Source organism: Peromyscus californicus, unplaced genomic scaffold (genome assembly GCF_007827085.1).
Source record: "Peromyscus californicus insignis strain IS unplaced genomic scaffold, ASM782708v3 Scaffold_11__1_contigs__length_118956290, whole genome shotgun sequence".
NCBI classification, from domain to species: Eukaryota; Metazoa; Chordata; class Mammalia; order Rodentia; family Cricetidae; genus Peromyscus; species Peromyscus californicus.
In genome coordinates, this window is record NW_026294402.1 from 14,456,982 (window position 1) to 14,478,869 (window position 21,888).

The 21,888-nt window shown below is 38.5% G+C and overlaps 1 protein-coding gene across 1 annotated transcript in view; it reads right to left on the reverse strand.

Moving 5' to 3' along the window:
• Muc16 (mucin 16, cell surface associated) overlaps positions 1 to 21,888 on the reverse strand; it is a 188,228-nt gene that overhangs the window by 18,191 nt on the left and 148,149 nt on the right. The window contains exons 69-76 of the mRNA XM_052726120.1: positions 19,724 to 19,896; positions 10,219 to 10,254; positions 6,422 to 6,487; positions 4,646 to 4,767; positions 4,491 to 4,549; positions 4,185 to 4,357; positions 2,361 to 2,396; positions 781 to 846 (exon numbers count right to left, since the gene is read on the reverse strand). Of these exons, the coding sequence (XP_052582080.1) occupies positions 781 to 846; positions 2,361 to 2,396; positions 4,185 to 4,357; positions 4,491 to 4,549; positions 4,646 to 4,767; positions 6,422 to 6,487; positions 10,219 to 10,254; positions 19,724 to 19,896 (731 nt within the window). The remainder of the gene's footprint in view (positions 1 to 780; positions 847 to 2,360; positions 2,397 to 4,184; positions 4,358 to 4,490; positions 4,550 to 4,645; positions 4,768 to 6,421; positions 6,488 to 10,218; positions 10,255 to 19,723; positions 19,897 to 21,888) is intronic.

The following is a 21,888-nucleotide window of genomic DNA, read 5'->3' on the forward strand; positions in this document are numbered from 1 at the left end:
TTAATCCCTACCAACATTATATATTGAGGAAGGGTCTCTTATTAAAACTCAGGTTATGTTATTGACTAGACTAGTTGGTCAGTTTTGATGAGGGTCCTCTTTCTTATCTTTCCAAGTGCTGGGATTACTGATAGGCTACCATGTCGGGATTTTAACTGTAGTCCACATGTTTGTTTGACAAGCACTTTAACCATTGAGAAATCTCTCAAATCCCAAGGTGAATCTTCTTGATTAGGCATTCAAGGTCCTTTGATCTGTTATCTTTTATCATTTAGTTACTTATTCATTCCTCAACTACCAGTATGGCCCTGTGAGTCCAGAACTAGACATCCAGAAGCTATACTGGGAGCTATACTGGGAGCTTTTTTGGTTCAGATAAACCAACTTCTCTATTATCCCATCACATTATGTTGCTGTGAGCCATGGAACCCTCACTGAGGGAATACTCCCAGTAAAACTCCACAACTTATTTATTTGGGTCACTTCTACTCATCTTGAGAGATTCAGTTCAGGTGCAACATTCTCCAGAAAGTCATTCCCTCTTTATATTATGGTATGTGACTCCTCTCCCACAAAAATTCCTCACTGTATTAATTCAGAGTCTGGTGGTTGCATGAAGGGAGGCATCTGATTGAATTGCTAGACTTATCTTTATTATTATACTGATGGCCTTGACACTAGGACATTCACATCCCAGTTTTCTAGTTGTCATAGGGAAGTTAGGTAGGGAGGTGTGGAATGGGAAACTCATCTAGGATAGGAAAAAGAACTGCAACATACCTGTTGTGGGTTCTGGATGCACAGATTTTGACGGAGAAGCCAGGATGGTGGTAGGTGACCCGGGAGCTAGGGAAAAGATTGTCATCAGAATATACAGTGGCTTCACATAATGAGAGAACCTTCCATCAGTGGTCCAAGCCATGAAAATCATTCCCAGGTGGATCATAAACAAGAGTAAAGGAAAGAGAGATTGCCTAAATGAAGGGGGACAAGTCTGTGAATGTAATTAATTCAAGATAGTGAAAGTGGATAGCAGGAGAGGGTAAGCAAATAGGCCAGATGAACTGGAAGACAAAAAATGTAGAGGATATGAATGCATGAGTAGAAGGATGATAGATAAATTGATAGTCAAAACAAAATCAAAGTGTAAAAATAAAGAGAAGGTAGAATGATGGAAGGAAGATAACATTTAAGAAAGAGTAGATAAATATATGTACATGGTATAGATGATAGATGGACATGTGGGTGGTAAGATGAATATATGGGATATATGGTGTGTGTGGATATTTGGATGTATGGATGGATGGATATAGAGAGTAAGAACAGGCTGGAGGGAACAAATGCCAAGAAGATAACTGGATAGAGAATATTGGTAGATGAGTACATAGATTGACAAACATAGATAAATGGTTAGACACATGAGTCAGTGGGTAGATATATGAGTAGGTACATAGATGAATGGATAAGAGAATAGGTGAATGGATGGATAGGTAGATACATATACCAATGGAGAAAAGACAGAAAGAAGTAATTTCAAGCAGGCAAATGGACAGAAGGAGGTGGTCTGTAGATGGATGGACAAATTGATAGATGCAGAAGTAGGTAGATATATGGATGGATGTTTAGGTAGGTATGTGGTTGTCTAGCTGGCTAGATGGCTCTGTAAATATATGTATGTGTTGGTAGATAGAGAAAGCAAAGAATCAATTAATGAAGGATAAGCAGGGCAATGGGTGGAAATATTGATGGATGGATGGATGCAGGAGGGGAAATGGATTAACAAATCAACTGTAGAAGGAAAAACAGAAGGAATAAAGGTAATACATGAGAATGGTCAAGGAAGTGGATGGGAAGATAGATAAGTAGCTATGACAATAGATATATGAGTAGGTATGTAGATGGATGGATAGATAGATGGAAATGTGGTACCTGAGGATGAATGAGTAGAAAAATAAAAAAAGGATAGCTACAAAGACAGAGAAATGGATCACTGAACAAGAGAATATAAAAAATTTTACAGAATCACTTAAGTAGCCATCAGAATTTTCAACTTAATAATGAAGCTCCTACTAGGGAACATTTTATTTGTTTTAAAAGATGTAAACTCTAGTCTTCATCTGAACTCAGCCCTGTAATTCTGCAGGCAACACTTGTATAAACATCTTTCTCTAACCAAGAGGAGTGAAGAAAAATCTTGAAACACTTGAACTGAAATTCCAAGAAGAGGCCAGAGACAGCAACCTTTTTCCACTAAGGCCTTAGTCCCTTTCCAGAGATTGCCTTGTACTTATGGCAAGTTTCCTTTATAAATGAAGAGAAATGTGTGGACCAAGACCTAGGTAGACCAAATTGATACATACTTGCAGGAAGTCCTTCTGCACCATGTTCATTATAACCTATAACACAAAATGCACACATAAGGAAAAGTAGCAAAAAGGTCCCACACACCGTGTCTTGGTACACACGGGGCAAATATGGATGCATGTCTTTGTACATAATTATTCAGAAACTACTTCTGTTCTAAGAGCTAACATAAATATCAACACAAACAAGAATTTATTGCCATTTCTGCCAGATCCAATACTTCTTTACCACTTCTAGAGAATGTTCCTAACAAGAGCGTCTCATAAGAACTACTGTCATACCTTAATCCTCATTTATATGTACCCACTTACACTATCATCTTCCCTTGTACTCTCCCTCTATCTATTCATCCAGTTGATGTTTATTGAGTACTTTCTATATTCCCCACTCCCATTTGAAGAATATAGTGTTGAAAAATATCCGTGCCTCACTGTAGTTTACATTGGGGCAAACTTCATATGTAACTTATTTGTCTCTGGTGCTAAGCTTAATGTTTGGCTAAGATTCTTTGTACTATTGAGTAGACAACATATTGAAGCATATGAATCACCTACTTTATGAAAGCTAAAACCCTATATGTGTCGTGCAACTTCTGAATTATAGTGACCAGATGAGAACTCAGATCATCAAAACTCTGATTAGCAATAAACCTGTTGTAGGAGTATGAATTCCCCTTTCCCTTCACTCCTTATTATTAAAATGAGGGTAATAGATAGGAAGACAAGACACCAACACTTTTGAATGCAGGAAGCAATTAATCTTGAACTGAACTGCAAGCTCATTTATTGCTGAGGTGTACCTTGTAGCAGAAGGTGAATGCAGGCTGCTGAGAGAAAACTAATTAACGTTTTTACCTAGCTGCGGACCTTGTGTGCTACAATAACAAATGGGCAGCAAAGATGTGCTCAATAGTGCAATTGTGGCATGACTATTATGGGTAACCAACTGATTTCAGAATGGATACTGGAATTGGTTCAATGGAAGTAATTTATTCCTGGTACTATAAACCTTCTAAAAACCTTTGACTGAGAAGGTAATTAGCCCTACATGGAAAAATTACTTTCTTGTTCCAAATAGACATGGCAACAAAATGCTTTGTAAATATTATATTCATAACCATCAGCTGTGGTGATATATTTGTAATCTAAGAAATAAAGCTTGCCTTGAAGATCAGAGGACAGAGTTTGCCACAGAATTAGCAATAGAGGTCAAGTAGTAGTGGAACACACCTTTAAACCTAGCACTTGGGAGGCAGAGGCAGAGATCTGTCTGGATTTCTGTGAGTTCAAGGCAACACTGGGCTATATAAGATTAATCCAGTCTAAAAGAGAAACAGCCAGGCAGTGGTGGCACACACCTTTAATCCCAGTACTAGAAAGGTTGAGACAGGAAGTGATATGGCTGGGCAGAGAAAGGAATATAAGGCAGGAGGAGATAGAAATTAGGCCTTTTTGACTGAGGACTCAGAGGCATTCAGTCAGAGGATTCATGGAGTTGGCTAGGTGAGAAGTGGCTGTGACTTGTTCCTTTGTCTCTCTGATCTTTCAGCATTTATCCCAATACCTGGTTCTGAATTTTATTATAAGACCATTTAGGATTTGTGCAACAATAGGGACTGACGTTTCAGGCTTGATCAAACAAGCAGAGTGTGGAGAAAAAATTGCAGACTCAAGATATTGAGAATGACTGTTGAGTGCTCAGATATAAAGAATTATTTATAATATCTCCTAAGAAGCTCAGAGAAATTTTCATATACTCAGAAGCGTGTGAACATAAAAATACTTGAGAATATCGCATAGCAAATCAGAGAGCATGCTCACCATTGACAAATAGATTGTTCTTGTCCAGTGAATAGTTGCCCAGCTGGGTGATTCCTTGGGTTAGATTTCTCAGTTCTGAGTACAGTCCTTGGATATCCATCCCAGGATGTGAAGGGTCATGGTGGTAGGTGCAGATGGCATCCACACCAGTGGCTGTTCCATTCTTCTTAGGCCTAGAGAGGGAGAGGAGTGTGGAGATTTCAGAAAAGTCATAATGAAGATCAGAACCAGAGGGAAGAACTAGGAATGAGAACGGTAACAATAAGCAGTGGTCATTCCTGGCCAATGGTCAGAAAGTAGCCTCACCTGAGGGAATCCAAACTGCAGGTTGAGTTGAAGGAATCATTTTGGAACAAGTGTCCAAGCTGTGGATGGTGAAGGAGGAGGGAAATGAAAACAGGCATTGAAAAGGGGGTCATATGGGATTTATCTCCCCCAGACTGCTTGGATAAGGTTCTCACCAGGTACTGCAGGACACTCTCAGTTGAGCTGAACACAGCTGAGCCATTGCTCATATTTGATGAATATGGAAGATTGGTTATGGTGAAGTTGATTGTTAGGATCTCCAGATGGTGCCCCATAGCTGCATGAAGAGAAGAGATACCACTGAGAATTAGCTGATACCAGAGTAGAATCCTGTTCTCATCAGCTTATCTTCACTTCCACCCTCAACATATAACAAAATAACCATTCAGGTCAGAAACTACACAACTTCTTAGCTTTACATCATACAAATCACCTTTTCTGAACATTCCTTACATTAATTCTGTATTTGTTCTAGCTTAAGTCTTATCTACTCACAACCAGAATTTTTTCCTTCAGACTCAATGGATGCTCTGTCTAAAGATGTTCTCTATTGTGAGCACTAGGAGTGCCTTTCTGAAATTAAAATTCTCACTAGGACGGTTCATAGTCCACTACTACCCATGGTTCCATGTGTACTTTCAGGGTCAAGTACAAGCTTGAAAAATTGACACTTGTGGTGGCTAATATTGTTTGGCAAGTAGTCACACTTGGGAAGAAGGATTACAGAATTGCATCCATCAGACAGACCTTTGGGCATACCTATCTTGTATTACCTTGATTGCTATTTGATGTAGGAGACCCATTCAGCTATGAGCAGCACCACCACCAGTCAGGTGGGCTTGGGATGTACAAGAAAGCTAAGAGGTATGAGCCTGAAAATAAGCCAGTATGCAGTGTTCCCCCATGGTCTTCTTTAGGTCCTCTCTAGCTTTATGCCTTGAGGTCTTACTTGGCTTCCTTTAAGTATAGACTGTGACATGGAACTGTAAGTTAAAATAAACTCATACTTCCCCATGTTCCTTTAGACTATCACATTTATCACAGCAACAGAAGGCATCCCACAGCAGCTTTCAATGCTGTGGGATAATGCTTTTGTACACTGGTTTAATAAAATGCTGATTGGTCAGTAGCAAGGCAGGAAGTATAGGTGGGATAAGCAGACAAGGAGAATTCTGGGAAGAGGAAGGCTGAGTCAGGAGTCACCAGTCAGACACAGAGAAAGCAAGATGTGAAGGCAGAGCTGAAAAAGAAAAGGTACCAAGACACATGGCTAACCACAGATAAGAATCATGGGTTAATTTAAGTGTAAGAGTAGTCAATAATAAGCCTGAGTTAATGGCCATACAGTTCATAATTAATATAAGCTTCTGTGTGGTTACATGGGTCTGAGCTAGCTGCGGGACTGGCAGGTAAGAGAGATTTGTCCTGACTGTGGGCCAGGAGGGACCAGGAAAACTTCAGCTACATTTCAAGTCATCTTCCACTGACTTCCGTTCTCATTTACTCATCTATCCTAACCCGAGCACTGTGACTCAGTAGGTGCTAAGCAGGACACAGAGAGGCTGCACTGGGAGGTGAGCAATATGATTCATGGAAATCAAAATCCTCTCAATTCTACACATCTATTACATTGTTCCTGGTCACTGAGCCCTCATATTGAAATCCTATTTCCTGGAACATTTCATTCTTACTTTATCTGGATGATTCAGTTCAGAAGGAATTTTACTCAAAGCCTTCTCCTTTCTACATTATATATGCCTTTTACCCCCACACTGATGCACATATACAAACACACAAACATGGATATTATGGTAGTAATCTCTTTGTGTCACAGGCCTTATGGATAAATGTGGGCAAGTATCTGGAAGACATATGATGGAAGTATTGGACAGGAGATCTAATCAAAGATAGGCAATGGTATCACGAGATACCTGTGGCAGGTTCTGGCTGCAGAGATGTAGATGAAGAAGGTAGGGTAGTGGTGGCTGGCTCAGGAGCTGTAGAGAGAATAGTCATTGATGAAATCCTCATTTCCAAGAACTTTTCATGTTTCATTTTTCTGGATCGCTTTTGCTCATCCTGATTCAGTTTTGTAGGAATTTTTTTCCTCAGAAACCCTCCACTTTCTACATACAACAAAGACTGTCCATAGCTTTTCTAGATGCACAACCACCATTCATAGTTGAACCATGAACTATACTGAAGAGTGATTGTGTGAGTGAAAAAGTGAACAAGACTATCAATGGAATTAAATCAAGATAGTGAGCTTACTGATCAGCATAAAGGATGTGAAAAGAGCACAGATGGATTAGGAAGATAGAAAATACATAGAACAATGATGGATATAAGGAGGGATAAAAAAGGATAGTATAAAAAGAATTCAAGAAAAATAAAATCAAAGACAATTTGGAAGGATAGAAGAATGGACAACTAAGTGAATGAACTTGATGGGTAAACAAGTGTGTGTGTGTGTGTATGTGTGTGTGTGTGTGTGTGTGTGTGTGTGTGTGTGTGTGTGTGTGTGTGTGTTTGACTCAATGGGCAGATTATAGTGTAGTTATATAGATGTGTTGATGAACATTAAATAGATGGGTAGGTGGATAGATTAGTAGATAGGTACTACATTCATAGATGCATGAATGGATTGGTATGTGAATTCACAGAAGAAAGAACGATAGAATATGAATGCTAAGTAGCCAAGCAAACAGAAGAAATCAGTGTAGAAACAGATGAGTGAACTGAAAGATACATAGGTAGGAGCTGACAGAAGAGTGGGTGTTCATACCAGCCTATAATATATGGGTATATAGGCATGTATGTGATTGATGAAAGATCAGGTGGATGTATGTATGAATGGATAAAGGAAAAAAGAAGAAATAAAATATGAACTGGAAAATGGACTGTAGTATGGGTTTATCAATGAAAGTGGAAGAGTGAATGAATGCAATCATGAATAAAGGATGGAAGAGGAAAAGAAACAAAGGAAATACAAAAGAATGGGCGGGATAATGGATGGATGGATGGATGGATGGATGGATGGATGGATGGATGGATAGATGGATCGATGGAAGGATGGATTTATGGAAATGTGACATGACTTCAGGAATATCTAGAAAAGTGGAAGAATGATCAGCTGGAAAGATAAATGATGAATAGGCTACTGAATACCCAAAACTCAACTCCAAATGATTAAACAGCCTTTACATAAGTCCTGGTAACCTGATGTAATTTAGGAGAAAATAGAGAATACACTTAAACTTACTGGCACAGGAAAGGTTTTTGGGGACAGAACCTGGATAGCATAGTCTTAAAGACTAATAATTAATAAACAGTTTCCATGAATCTAAAATGCTTCTCTATAGAAAAAGATAGCATTGTTTTAAACAAAGCAGCTTCCTACAGAACGGCAAAATTCTCTATTAGCTACATATCTGACAGAGGGTTTGTGTCTAGAATATACAAATAAATTAAAAAATTAACCACTAGAAAAACAACCCAATTCAAAATTTGTGGCATGGGTCAGATAATTCACACAAAGAGAAATACAAACTGTGGAGAAACATTTTTAAAAAATATTTGACATCCGGACATATCAGGGTAAAGAAAATTAAAACTTCTTTAAGATTTCATTTTATCCCTATCAAAATAGCTAAGATCCAAAACAAAACAAGCAGACAAACAAAAATAAATGACAACAAATGCTGGCTTGGATTTGGGAAACTGGAACAATTATTCACTTCTATTGGGGGTGTAACCACTTCAGAAATAAGTGCAGTGGAGGTTCCTAAAAATGCCAAAAATAGATCTACTATGAGGTCAAGTCTAATTACTCTTGGGTATACACTCAAAGGAGTCTAAATGCTGCTATCTAGAAACATGCATGTCCATGTTTATTGCTCCTCTATTTACAATATCTAGGAAATTGTAACAGTGTAGATGTCCATCAACTGATAGATACATAGAAAAATTGGAAAATATCACTATATTTTTCCACAGTAAGAATAGTACAATTGCCATCATCTTGTGGATCCATATTATATCAATCCTGTTGTATGTGGAAGATACTATTTCCTTGGAGTCATCTACAATTCTTTGACCTGTATTAGTTTAAAGCAGAAAAATATGCAGAATTGAGAAAGGGAAGTGGACACAAAGTTCTATCCCTAGCCAAGAAGCTATTTGCAATTTATACCTGCTAAGGAAGGGAAAATCAATTATCCACAGTGGAGTGTCAGAAAGTATATCAAGCACACTCAGAGATGAACTCATTCCTAGAAAGAGTTGGAAAACAGAAAATGGACAGCATTTTTTTTTAAATTTGGTAAGAGATTTTTGTTTCATATTCTAATGTATTGAAATTATTTAATATTACTTTTGTTTTTTGTTTGGAATTTCACTTTTGTCTTTTGAGTACTTTGGGGGAGAGAGAGAAACAAAAGAAGAAAGAGAGAGAATGAAAATGAGTTTGAGTGAGTAGGTCAGTGGGGAGAACCTGAGAGCAAATCCGGGAAGGAAAATATGATCAAAATAAATTGCATAAAATTTAAATAAAAATTTTTTTTTATGTTTATCTTTTAAGAAATGTTCAGGATATTGTTTGTAACTGGAAACAATCATTCTAAGTGATATAACCTGGATCCAGAGAAACAAAGTCATATGTTTTTTATGGTTTGTGGCTGTTAGCTTTGTATCTTTAGATTTGTGTGTTTTATTTGATATGATATGGTGATATTAAGGTTGATTGTGAATAATGGAGTGGAAAGGGACAAACTGATAAGAGTTACCTAATCAACTGACCAGGTAGAAGGACAATACAAGGATTGATAATTGATACTAAGGGCATTCCAAAAAGTAAGACAGAACTCTAATACTATAGAAGCTTCCTAAAGAATGTGCATACACACATATAAAGAGTCTAAATAGAGTTGCTATATAATAGGCAACAATACCCCACTAGACAACACAGGATGACAAAAAAAAAAAAGCTCAGCAGAAGGAACGGATTATTCATTTTGGAGTTGTTGGCAAGTGATGTACTGTAGACTACTATACTAGCTATTGCCAGTGCTTTGGTAACCCTCCAGAACTTCAGGTGAGATCCAGTATGCTGAAGATACCACACATTTGAGACACAGCATATGGAGAAATAAATCTGGAAGTTTCATTCCTTCTGGCTAGCTTTCAGAGTGCTGGAAGGTGCTGTGCATGTTACTGGAGGAGGAAAGGAATCACCAATCTTACTCAATTGTTAACGCTTTGAGCTACAGTAATGACTAGCCTGGTAACACATGTCCACTGATAAAATAGCAACACAAATTCATTGTATAAAACTCTCAAGGAACTAATAAAACTCAGAAAAAATGAAATAGAGAAGTCCATTTTAGTTAAAATACTAAAATAGTCATCAGAGTACACAGTTTGATAATAAAGACCATGATGGTGACTTTTCATTTTAGGAAACATAAATCACACAGTAAACATGTAAAATAAGCCCCATAATGCTCTAGGTTACACTTTTAGAAATACATTTCTCCAACCAAGAAGAATATGGATAATTCAGAAGCAATATGAGAGCTGCAGTTTCAAGAAGAGACCAATGACTCTGCATCTTGCTTCTATTGAGAACTTGACCTCTCTGAAGACAATGGCTTATATTTGCATCAATTTTCCTTTGGAAATGTGGAGAAAAGTATTAACCAAGACCTAGATGGGATAAATTGGTACTTACTTGTAAAAGGTTCTTCTGGAGCAGGTTTATTATAACCTAGAATATAGAAGACATGTAAGAGGACAGGAAAGCATAGGAAAGGATTCAGCATGCTTTTGTGCATATGGCATAACACCACCCTTATATACATTAGTGAACATATGTTCACATTATGAGATCTAGTAAATCATCCTGGAGAAGAATTTCCTGGTATTTCAACTATCCATCTCTTCCCATACCTCTAGAATGTTCCCAATAGGTTCTTACAAAACTATTTTCATACCTCAGTTCCATAATATTATGCATCAATACTCACCATTATCTTTCTTTCTACTCTATCACTATATATCCACCCAGATGAGCCTTACTGAACATTTACTATGGGTAGTATTCCATTTTCATTTGAAGCATATATTATGAACAGACAAAATAAAAAATAAAACACAGGTTGTGCCCCTCCCCACCAAACTGCACTTCACATTTGAAAAAAGGTACAAATGAAAGTTATTGGTTCTTTCAATCAGGCGTAAGGTGTGGTTTATAGTAAATGCTGAATAGAAAATGAGGAGAGGCTGGAAATTATACACAAGTCCTTTCAATGGCTTAATGAAACAGACTGGATATATGAAGCTGCACCTTGAAATTTCTATTGGTCAAAACTCAATGTAGAAAAGGCAAATCTCTTTTTAGCTCTGTGCTTTGTTTCCTTTCTTTGTTTAAATTCAAAGTAATGTAGATACACTGTATCTTGTTGCCAAGTTCATGGGGTATTGTGGTTAAGTGGGTTGGCAATTGACAAGACATGGAGATATCAAACTGACAATTCTCTTGACATATGTGCAAGCAAGTTTCTCTATCTGGTTAGTTAGATAGAAAGAGAAAGTGTAAATAAATATGGGTACCCAAAACATTGTGATACATTCCTGGATTCAAAAAGAAGTAGAAATGAAGCTCAGGAAATGTATTTCTATCCCTCTGCTTGCTGATTTTCCACACAATATGAACATTGGACAAACCTTCTTACCAGGCTATTTGTGTGTGCTTCTTGAATTTTTGAAAAAAAGGTGATAAGAACATACAATAAACTGGTCTTGGAAGTATTATCAATATTATTGATAGAAATAGAAAAAAATAAAGGATGCCTAGGGGATATTCCATAGCAAACCACAAAGAAATTTACCATTGACATATAAACTGTCCTTGTCCAGTGAGTAGTTACCCAGCTGGGTGATTCCTTGGGTTAGATTTTTCAGTTCTGAGTACAGTCCTTGGATGTCCATCCCAGGATGTGAAGGGTCATGGTGGTAGGTGCAGATGGCATCCACACCAGTGGCTGTTCCATTTCTTTTAGGCCTAGAGAGAGAGGAGTGTGGAGATTTCAGAAAAGTCATAATGAAGATCAGAACCAGAGGGAAGAACTAGGAATGGGAACGGTAACAATAAGCAATGGTCATTCCTGGCCAATGGTCAGAAAGTAGCCTCACCTGAGGGAATCCAAACTGCAGGTTGAGTTGAAGGAATCATTTTGGAACAAGTGTCCAAGCTGTGGATGGTGAAGGAGGAGGGAAATGAAAACAGGCATTGAAAAGAGGTCATATGGGATTTATCTCCCCTAGACTGCTTGGATAAGGTTCTCACCAGGTACTGCAGGACACTCTCAGTTGAGCTGAACACAGCTGAGCCATTGCTCATATTTGATGAATATGGAAGATTGGTTATGGTGAAGTTGATTGTTAGGATCTCCAGATGGTGCCCCATAGCTGCATGAAGAGAAGAGATACCACTGAGAATTGCTTGATACCAGAGTAGAATCCTGTTCTCATCAGCTTGTCTTCACTTCAAGTCTCTAACCATATCCCAAAGTATCCATTCAGGTTAGATCCTACATATCTTCTTAACTCCGCATCACATCTGAATGTTCCTCACATTAATTACCTTTTTATTCTAGCATAGTTCTTATGACCAGAATGTTTTTCCTTCAGACTCAATGGATGCTCTGTCTAAAGATGTTCTCCATGCTGAGTAGTAAGAACATCTTTCTGAAGTTAAAATTCTCCCTAGAAATGTTGATAGTCCATTAATACCCATGATTCCATGTGCACTTTCAGCGGCAAGTACAAGCTTGCAGATTTGACACTTGTGTTGGCTGATATTGGTTGTCAAGTATTCACACTTAGGAAGAAGAATTAAAGAATTTCTTCCATCACGATTGACCTTTGGGCATATCTTTGGGGCATTTTCTTGATTGCTAATTGATATAGGAGATCCAGTCAAATGTGAAAAGTACCACCACCAGGCAGGTGGCTTGCAATATACAAGAAAACTAGCTGATATGAACCTGAAAGAAGCCAGCATGTAGCATTTCCCCATGGTTTGCTTTAGGACTTTTCTCTATGTTTCTGCCTTGAGTTCTTATTTGGCTTCCCTTAAGTATAGACTGTGACATGGAACTGTAAGTTGAAATAAACTCATACTTCCCCAAGTTCCTTTAGACTATAACATTTATCACAGCAACAGAAGGCATCCTATAACAGCTTTCAAGTCATCTTCCATTGACTTCCATTCTCATTTATTCATCCATCCTGAGCCTCCCAAATGACCCAGTAGGTGCTAGGCAGGACACAGAGAGGCTGCACTGGGAGCATGATTCATGGAAATAAACATCCTCTCAATTCTACATATCCACTATAGTATTACTGGTCACTGAGCCCTAATATTGAAATCCTTATTTCCTGGAACATTTCATTCTTAGTTTATCTGGATGACTCCTACTCACCCTGAGAGATTCAGTTCAGGAGGAATTTTCCTCAGAAAGCCTTCTCCTTTCCACATTATGTTACATGCCTGTTACCTTCCTACTGCCCCCCCACACACACTAGAAATATTTTTAGTAGTCTCTTTGTCTCACATGCCTTTTGGCTACATGTGGGAAAGTACCTGGTTGGATTGTTAGTGTGACCCTAGAGCATATGAAGACGACCCTGACACTAGGATCTTCATATATTGGTGTCCTAGCTCTATCTGGAAGACAGATGGTGGAGGTGTGGGACAGGGATCTAACCAAAGGTAGGCAATGGGACCTCACCATACCTGTGTCAGGTTCTGGCTGCAGAGATGTAGATGTAGAAGGCAGGATAGTGGTGGATGTCTCAGGAGCTGTGGAAAGGATTATCATAGTTGAAACCCACATTTCCAAGAACATTTCATGTTTCATTTTTTCTGGATTGCTCTTACTCATTCTTATAGATTCAGTTCAGGAGGAATTTTTCTCAGAAATTCTTCCCTTTTCTGCATACAATAAAGACTGTCTATAGTGAGAGAGTTTTTTCTAGCTATGGTCAGAGAGAGGCACAACCATTCACAGTTGAACCATGAACTATACTGAAGAGTGATTGTGTGAGTGAAAAAGTGATTAAGCCTATGAATGAATTTAACCCAATATATTGAGATTAGTGATTAGCATAAAGGATGAGCAAAGAACACAGATGGATAAGGATGATATAAAATAGAAAGGATAAATGGATTGATGGACCGAAAGTTATATAAAAGGAGGGTCAAAATGGAATTCAAGAAGAATCAAATCAAAGACAATATGGAGAGGTAGAAGAAATGAGAGAAAAAAGGTAAACTAAGTGAATGAATTTGATGATGGGTAAACAAGTATGTACGTGTGTGCGTGTGTGTGTGTGTGTGTGTGCGTGCGTGCGTGTGTGCGTGTGTGTGTGTGTGTGTGTGTTTGTCTGTCTGTCTGTGTCTGTGCTTGTATGACTCAATGGGCAGATTATTGCATAGTTATATAAATATATTGATGAGCTTTAAATAGATGTGTAGGTGGATGGACGAGTAGGATGGAAGGTACTGCATTCATGGATACATGAATGGACTGATATGTGTATTCACAGGAGAAAGAAGGACAGTGAATACTAAGAAGCCAAGCAAAGAGAAGAAATAGGTGTGTAAAAAGTTGAATATAGCCGGGCGGTGGTGGCGCACGCCTTTAATCCCAGCACTCGGGAGGCAGAGCCAGGCGGATCTCTGTGAGTTCGAGGCCAGCCTGGACTACCAAGTGAGTTCCAGGAAAGGCGCAAAGCTACACAGAGAAACCCTGTCTCGAAAAACCAAAAAAAAAAAAAAAAAGTTGAATATACTGAAAGATACATAGGAAGTAGCTGACAGAAGAGTTGGTGGTCATGTAGGTCTTGAATATGTGGATATATAGGCAGGTATGTAGTTGATGAAAAGTCAGGTGAACGTATGTATGAATGAATAAAGGGAAAAAGAAGAAATAAAGTATGAGCTGGAAAATGAACAATAGTATTGGTTTATCAGTGAAAATGGTGAGTGAATGAATTAAATCATAAATAAAGGGATGAGAGAATAGAAACAAGGAAATATAAAAGAATGGGCAAGAGAATGGATGGATGGATGGATGGATGGACAGATGGATGGACTGGCCAATAATGAATGGATCTCGGATGGGTAAATGATATATGGATTGATGGAGTGTAGTATGTGTTCAGGAATATTTAGAAAAATGGAAAGTATAAACATCTGGAAAGATAAATGATGAATAGTCCAATGAACACCCCAAATTAACTCCCAATGATTAAACCGCCTTTACATAAGTCCTGGTACCCTGATATAATTTAGGAGAAAATGTGGAATATACTTAAACTTACTGGCACAGGAAAAGGTTTTGGGAACAGAACCTGGATAGCATAGTCTTAAAGACTAATAATTAATAAACAGGTCCTCTGAATCTAAAAAGCTTATCTACAGAAAAAGATAGCATTATTTGAATAAAGCAGCTTCCTACAGAATGGCAAAAATCTTTATCAGCTACAAATCTGATAGAGTTTGTGTCTAGAATATACATATAAATAAAAAAATTAACAATCAAGAAAACAACCCAACTGAAAGTGTAGCATGGCTCAGATAATTCTCACAGAATGAAAGATAAACCTTTTTTTATTGTGGAGAAATCTTTTTTAAGAAATGTTCAGCATCCCTTTTTATCAGGGAAAAGAAAATTAAAACTTCTTTAAGATTTCATCTTACCCCTATCAGAATGGCTAAGATCCAAAAACAAAACAAAACAAACAAACAAATACATAAAAAAGAAATGACAACAAACGCTGGCATGGATGTGGGTAACAGGAGCAGTTATTCACTATTGGGGATGTAACCACTACAGAAACACGTGTGGAGATTCCTAAAATGCCAGTAATAGATACACTGAGATCTAGCGTTATCACTCTTGGGCATACACTCAAAGGAGTTTAAATGCTACTATCGAGAAACATGAATATCCATGCTTATTTCTGCTCTATTCAAAATATCTAGGAAATTGTAACAATCCAGATGTCCATCAACAGACAGAGACATAATAAAAATGATACATTCTCTCAATATTTTTAAGCTGGTAAGAATAATACAATTGCCATAGTTGCCTTGAGTTCATATGTGTATCAGTCCTGTTGTATCTGGAAGATTCTGTTTCACTGGAGTCATCTACAATCCTTTGACCTGTATTATTTTAAACCAAATTTGAGCACTGAGAAAGTGAAGTGGACACGAAGTTCCACCCCTAGCCGAGAAACTACTTGCAATTTATACCTGCTAAGAAAGGGAAAATCAGTTTTCTGCAGTAGAGTGTCACTGGGTATATCAAATACACCCAAAGATGGAGTCATGCCCAGAAATAGTTGGAGAATCAAAATTGGACACCATTTTTTTTCATTCTTAAATATGGTATGAGTTTTTTGTTTCATTTTTTTTTGTTTTGAATTTATTTGTCTTATTGATTTGGTTTTTGTTTGTTTGTTTGTTTGGATTTTCATTTTTGTCTTTTGGGTCCTTTGCGGGAGAGAGAGAAACAAAAAGAGGAAATAGAGAGGAAGAAAATGAATTTGAGTGAGTAGGTCAGTGGGGAGAACCTGAGAGCAAAACCGGGAAGGGAAACATGATCAAAATTGCATAAAAATTTAAATAAAAATGCATATTTTTGAAATGCTCAGGTAATTGTTTGGCACTGGAAACAATCATGTTAGGTGAAATAACCTCAATTCAGAGAAACAAAGTCATGTGTTTTTTATGGTTTGTGGCTTTTAGCTTTGAATCTTTAGATTTGAGTGTTTCATTTGATAGAATGTGGTGATATTAAGGGTTGAAAGGGAATAATGAAACTGGAATTGTCAAATCGATAGGAGTTACCTAGTCAAATGATCAGGTAGAGGGATAATAAAGGGATGGATAATTAACACTAAGGGCATTCTAAAAAGCCAGACAGAAGCTAATACTATAGAAGCTTCCTGAAGTATATGCATACACACATATAAAAAGTCTAAGTGGAGTTGCTAGATAATGGGGCCCCACTTGTGCTGTAGGATGTTCTGTATGGCAAATGTGTTGCTGATTGGTCAATAAATAAAACACTGATTGGCCAGTGGCTAGGCAGGAAGTATAGGCAGGACAAGGAGGAGAATAAAGCTGGGAAGTAGAAGGCTGAGTCAGAGAGACACTGTCAGCCGCCGATGACAAACAGCATGTGAAGATGCCGGTAAGCCACGAGCCATGTGGCAAGGTATAGATTTATAGAAATGGATTAATTTAAGCTGTAAGAACAGTTAGCAAGAAGCCTGCCACGGCCATACAGTTTGTAACCAATATAAGTCCCTGTGTTTACTTGGTTGGGTCGGAGCGGCTGTGGGACTGGCAGGTGAGAGAGATTTGCCCTGACTGTGGGCCAGGCAGGAAAAATCTAGCTACACACTTGACACCACAGGATGACAAATAAAAACTTAGCACCAGGAATGGATTATTCCTTTTGGATATTGAACTCAGTTGGAAGAGGCGAGTCCAGTCTCAAAATGGATTATTCCTTTTGGAGTTGTTGGCAAGTGATGTACTGTAGACTCCCAAACATTACTAGCTATTGCCAATGCTTTTGGTAACCCTCCAGAACTTCTTGGTGAGACCCAAATTGTGAAGATGCCACAAACTTGGGCCATAGCACATGGGGAGGTAAATCTTTTACTCAGCTTGAAGCTTCATCCCTTCTGGTTAGCTTTCAGAGTGCTGGAAGGTCCTATGTATGCTACTGGAGGAGGAAAGGAATCACCAATCTTACTCAACTGTTAATGCTTTGAGCCACAATAATGACTGGCCTGGTAACATGTCCATTGATGCAATAGCAACACAAATTCATTGTATAAAACTCTCAAAGAACCAATAAAAAATTACACAAAATAAACGAGAAAAGGCAATTTTAGTTAAATCACTGAAACAGTTACCAGAATTTTCAGCTTGATAACAAAGACCCTGATGTGTTGGGAGCTGTGCTGCAGAGTTGCAGATCGGTATATGAGTGCTTGTCCAATGGGTCTCCAGAGAAGGCTAAAGACAGTCTCGCTCAGCAAGGACCAGTGGACTTTGTGGACAGTGCAGAATACTGTTGGGGCTCTCTTCTCTCTTATATAGACTGATGATTCTCTTGGTTGTTTTAGTGTTATTTTGTCAATCATGCTTGGGATGGAAACCCTATGTTTTCTCAAATACCTTTCCCTGAATTTCTTGGAAGCTGCTGCTTCTCAGGTTTCTTGTCTGGGGATGCCACCTGTCACTTCAGACCCCTGGACCTGTTCTAATTCAGTGCTGATAGGATCAGAGGCAGATCACTCCTATTTCTGTAAATATGTTTTGAATGACATTGTTGGTCTTGCAAATGTGTGCTTATGTCAATCACCTTTTAGTTTTTTAGAAACAGGATGTACCTGGCTCGGTGTTTGGCCAAACTAGCAAAATGATTAAGTGTTATTTTTGGTTTAAAGATGTTTTGATGTAAAAGTTGGGAGAAAACATATTTGACATATTTGTTTTTGCTGGAGGTTAACCTTGTAGGATGGGAAATAACATGCTTGTTAGTATAAAAAAAGATTGTTTTTGATATATAAATAAAAATGACTGGAGATATTCAGGATGAGACACTTGTGTGAAATTCATCTGGTGGTTGGACAATTCATTCCTTTGCACATATGCCCCTTGCCTGTCTCAGGACCAGAACCCAGCCTGGGGCTTGGACCATAACATTAATGGGGACATTTCTTTTTAGGAGATGTAAATTACACAGTAACAATCTAAACTAAGTCCTATAATTCTATAGGTTACACTTTTACAAATACAATTCTCCAACCAAGAAGAATATGGAAAATTCAGAACTAACATGAGAGCTGCAGTTTCAAGAAGAGACCAGTGGCTCTGCATCTTCCTTCCATTGAGAAGTTGGCCTCTCTGAAGACACTGGCTTGCATTTGGGTCAATTTTCCTTTGGAAATGAGGAGAAAAGTATGGACCAAGACCTAGGTTGGGCTGAATTGGTACTTACTTGTAGGATGTTCTTCCGGAGCAGGTTTACTATAACCTAGAAAATAGAAAACAGGTAAGAGGAAGGGAGAGCACAGGAAAGGATTCAGCATGCTTTCGTCCATATGACACAACATTGCCCTTATATACATTAGTGAACATCAATTCATGTTATAAGATCTGACAAATCATACTGGAGAAAAATTACCTGGTATTTCAACTGTACCCATCTCTTCCCACACCTCTAGCATGTTGCAATAAGTTTTTACAAAATATATTCTCACACCTCACTTCCACAATATTAAGCATCAATATACACCATTCTTTTTCTTTTTACTCTACCATTATATATTCATCAAGAAGATCCTCATTGAGCAGTTACTGTGCATAATATTCCATTTTCAACTGAAGTATATAGTATGAAGGGACAAAAATAAATAAATAAAACAAAGGGTATGTCTCCCTCCACTGCAGTTCACATTAGGAAAAGGTACAGATGAAAGCTGTTGTTCTTTTACAAGGTATGGTTTATAGTAAATGCTGAACAGAAAATGAAAAGAGGCTGAATATTGTACACAAATACTAGCAATGGCTTAGTGAAACACATTGGATATAAAATGCTGCATGTCAAAATTTTGATTGGTCAAAATTCGGTGTAGGAAAGGCAAATCCCTTTGCAGCTCTGCGCTTTGTTTGCTTTCTTTTTTAAAATTTAGAGTAATATAGATACATTATATCTTCTTGCCAACTTCAAGGGGTATTATGGTTAAAGTGGCTTTGACAAGACATAGAGACATTGAACTGATAATTCTCTCAACATACTAGCAAGCAAGTTTCTTTATCTGATTAGTTAGGATGGAAACACCCAGTGTAAATTAATGTAGGGGTCAAAAACATTGGGATACATTCCTGGATTCAAGAAGAAGTAGAAATGAAGCTTAGAAAATGTATTTCTATCCCTTTGCTTGATGACTTTCCACACAATAATGAACATAGGGCAAACCTTCTTACCAGGCTATTTGTGTGTGCTTCTTGAATTTTGAAAAAAGGTGATAAGAACATACAATAATCTGGTCTAGACAGTACTATCAATACTATTGCCAAAGAGAGAGAAAAAATACAGGATGCTTGGGGGACATTCACAGCAAACCACAAAGAAATTTACCATTGACATATAAACTGTCCTTGTCCAGTGAATAGTTGCCCAGCTGGGTGATTCCCTGGGTCAGATTTTTCAGCTCTGAGTACAGTCCTTGAATGTCCATCCCAGGATGTGAAGGGTCATGGTGGTAGGTGCAGATGGCATCCACACCAGTGGCTGTTCCATTTCTTTTAGGCCTAGAGAGAGAGAGGAGTGTGGAGATTTCAGAAAAGTCATAATGAAGATCAGAACCAGAGGGAAGAACTAGGAATGAGAACGGTAACAATAAGCAATGGTCATTCCTGGCCAATGGTCAGAAAGTAGCCTCACCTGAGGGAATCCAAACTGCAGGTTGAGTTGAAGGAATCATTTTGGAACAAGTGTCCAAGCTGTGGATGGTGAAGGAGGAGGGAAATGAAAACAGGCATTGAAAAGAGGTCATATGGGATTTATCTCCCCCAGACTGCTTGGATAAGGTTCTCACCAGGTACTGCAGGACACTCTCAGTTGAGCTGAACACAGCTGAGCCATTGCTCATATTTGATGAATATGGAAGATTGGTTATGGTGAAGTTGATTGTTAGGATCTCCAGATGGTGCCCCATAGCTGCATGAAGAGAAGAGATACCACTGAGAATTGCTTGATACCAGAGTAGAATCCTGTTCTCATCAGCTTGTCTTCACTTCAAGTCTCTAACCATATCCCAAAGTATCCATTCAGGTCAGAAACTACACATCTTATTAACTCTACATCACAAAAACGGCCTTTTCTGAATGTTCCTCACATTAATTATCTGTTCATTCTAGCTTAGTTCTTACGACTAGAATGTTTTTCCTTCAGACTCAATGAATGCTCTATCTAAAGATGTTCTCTATCCTGAGCACTAGCAGTGTCTTTCTGAAATGAAAACTCTTACTAGGATGATTCAGAGTCCATTACTACCCATCGTTCTATGTGTGCTTTCAGGGGCAAGTACAAGCTTGAAAATTTGACACTTGTGGTGACTAATATTTGTTTTCAAGTCATCACACTTGGGAAGAAATATTGAAGAATTGTACCCGTCATACTGACCTGTGGGCTTGTCTATGGGGCATCACCTTGATTACTACTTGATGTAGGAGACCCAGTCAACTATGAGCAGCACCACCACCAGGCAGGTGGGCTTGGGAAGTATAAGAAAGCTATCTGATATGAGCCTGAAAGCAAGCCAGTACACAAAGTTCCCCAATGATCTGCTTTAAGTCCTCTCTCTAGCTTTCTGCCTTGAGTTCTTATTTGGCTTCCCTTAAGTACAGACTGTAACATGGAACTATAAGTTGAAATAAACTCGTACTTCCCCAAGTTCCTTTAGACTACCACATTTATCACAGCAACAGACGGCATCCCACAGCAGCTTTCACTGACTTCCATTCTCGTTTATTCATCTATCTTGAGCCTCCCAATTGACCTAGTAGGTGCTAAGCAGGACACAGAGTGGCTGCACTGGGAGTTGAGCAATATGATTCATAGAAACCAAAATCCTCTCAATTCTACGTGGTCACTGAGCCCTCTTATTGAAATCCTTACTTCCTGGAACATTTCATGCTTCATTTATCTGGATGACTCCTACTCATCCTGAGAGATTCAGTTCAGAATTTTCCTCAGAAAGCCTTCTCCTTTCTACATTATGTTATACACCTGTTACCTCCATACTTCCAACCCCACAAATATCTAAAGTATTGCAGTAGTCTATTTGTCTCACATGCCTTTTGGCTGAATGTGAGCAAGTACCTGGTTGGATTATTAGTCTGATCCTTGTGCATATGAAAATGACCCTGACACTAGGATCTTCATATATAGGTGTCCTAGCTCTATCTGGAAGACAGATGGTGGAGGTGTGGGACAGGGATCTAACCAAAGGCAGTTAATGGGATCCCGATATACCTGTGTCAGGTTCTGGCTGCTGAGATGTAGTGGTGGATGGTAGGATAGTGGTGGATGTCTCAGGAGCTGTGGAAAGGATTGTCATTGTTGAATGTTTGAACTGTATAAGTTTAAAACAGACAAAATTACAGCACTGAGAAAGCGAAGAGGACACAAAGTTCCACCCCCAGTCAAGAAGCTATTTGTGCAGGGCGGTAGTGGCACACGTCTTTATTCCCAGGACTTGGGAGGCTGAGGCAGGCGGATCTCTGTGAGTTTGAAGCTAG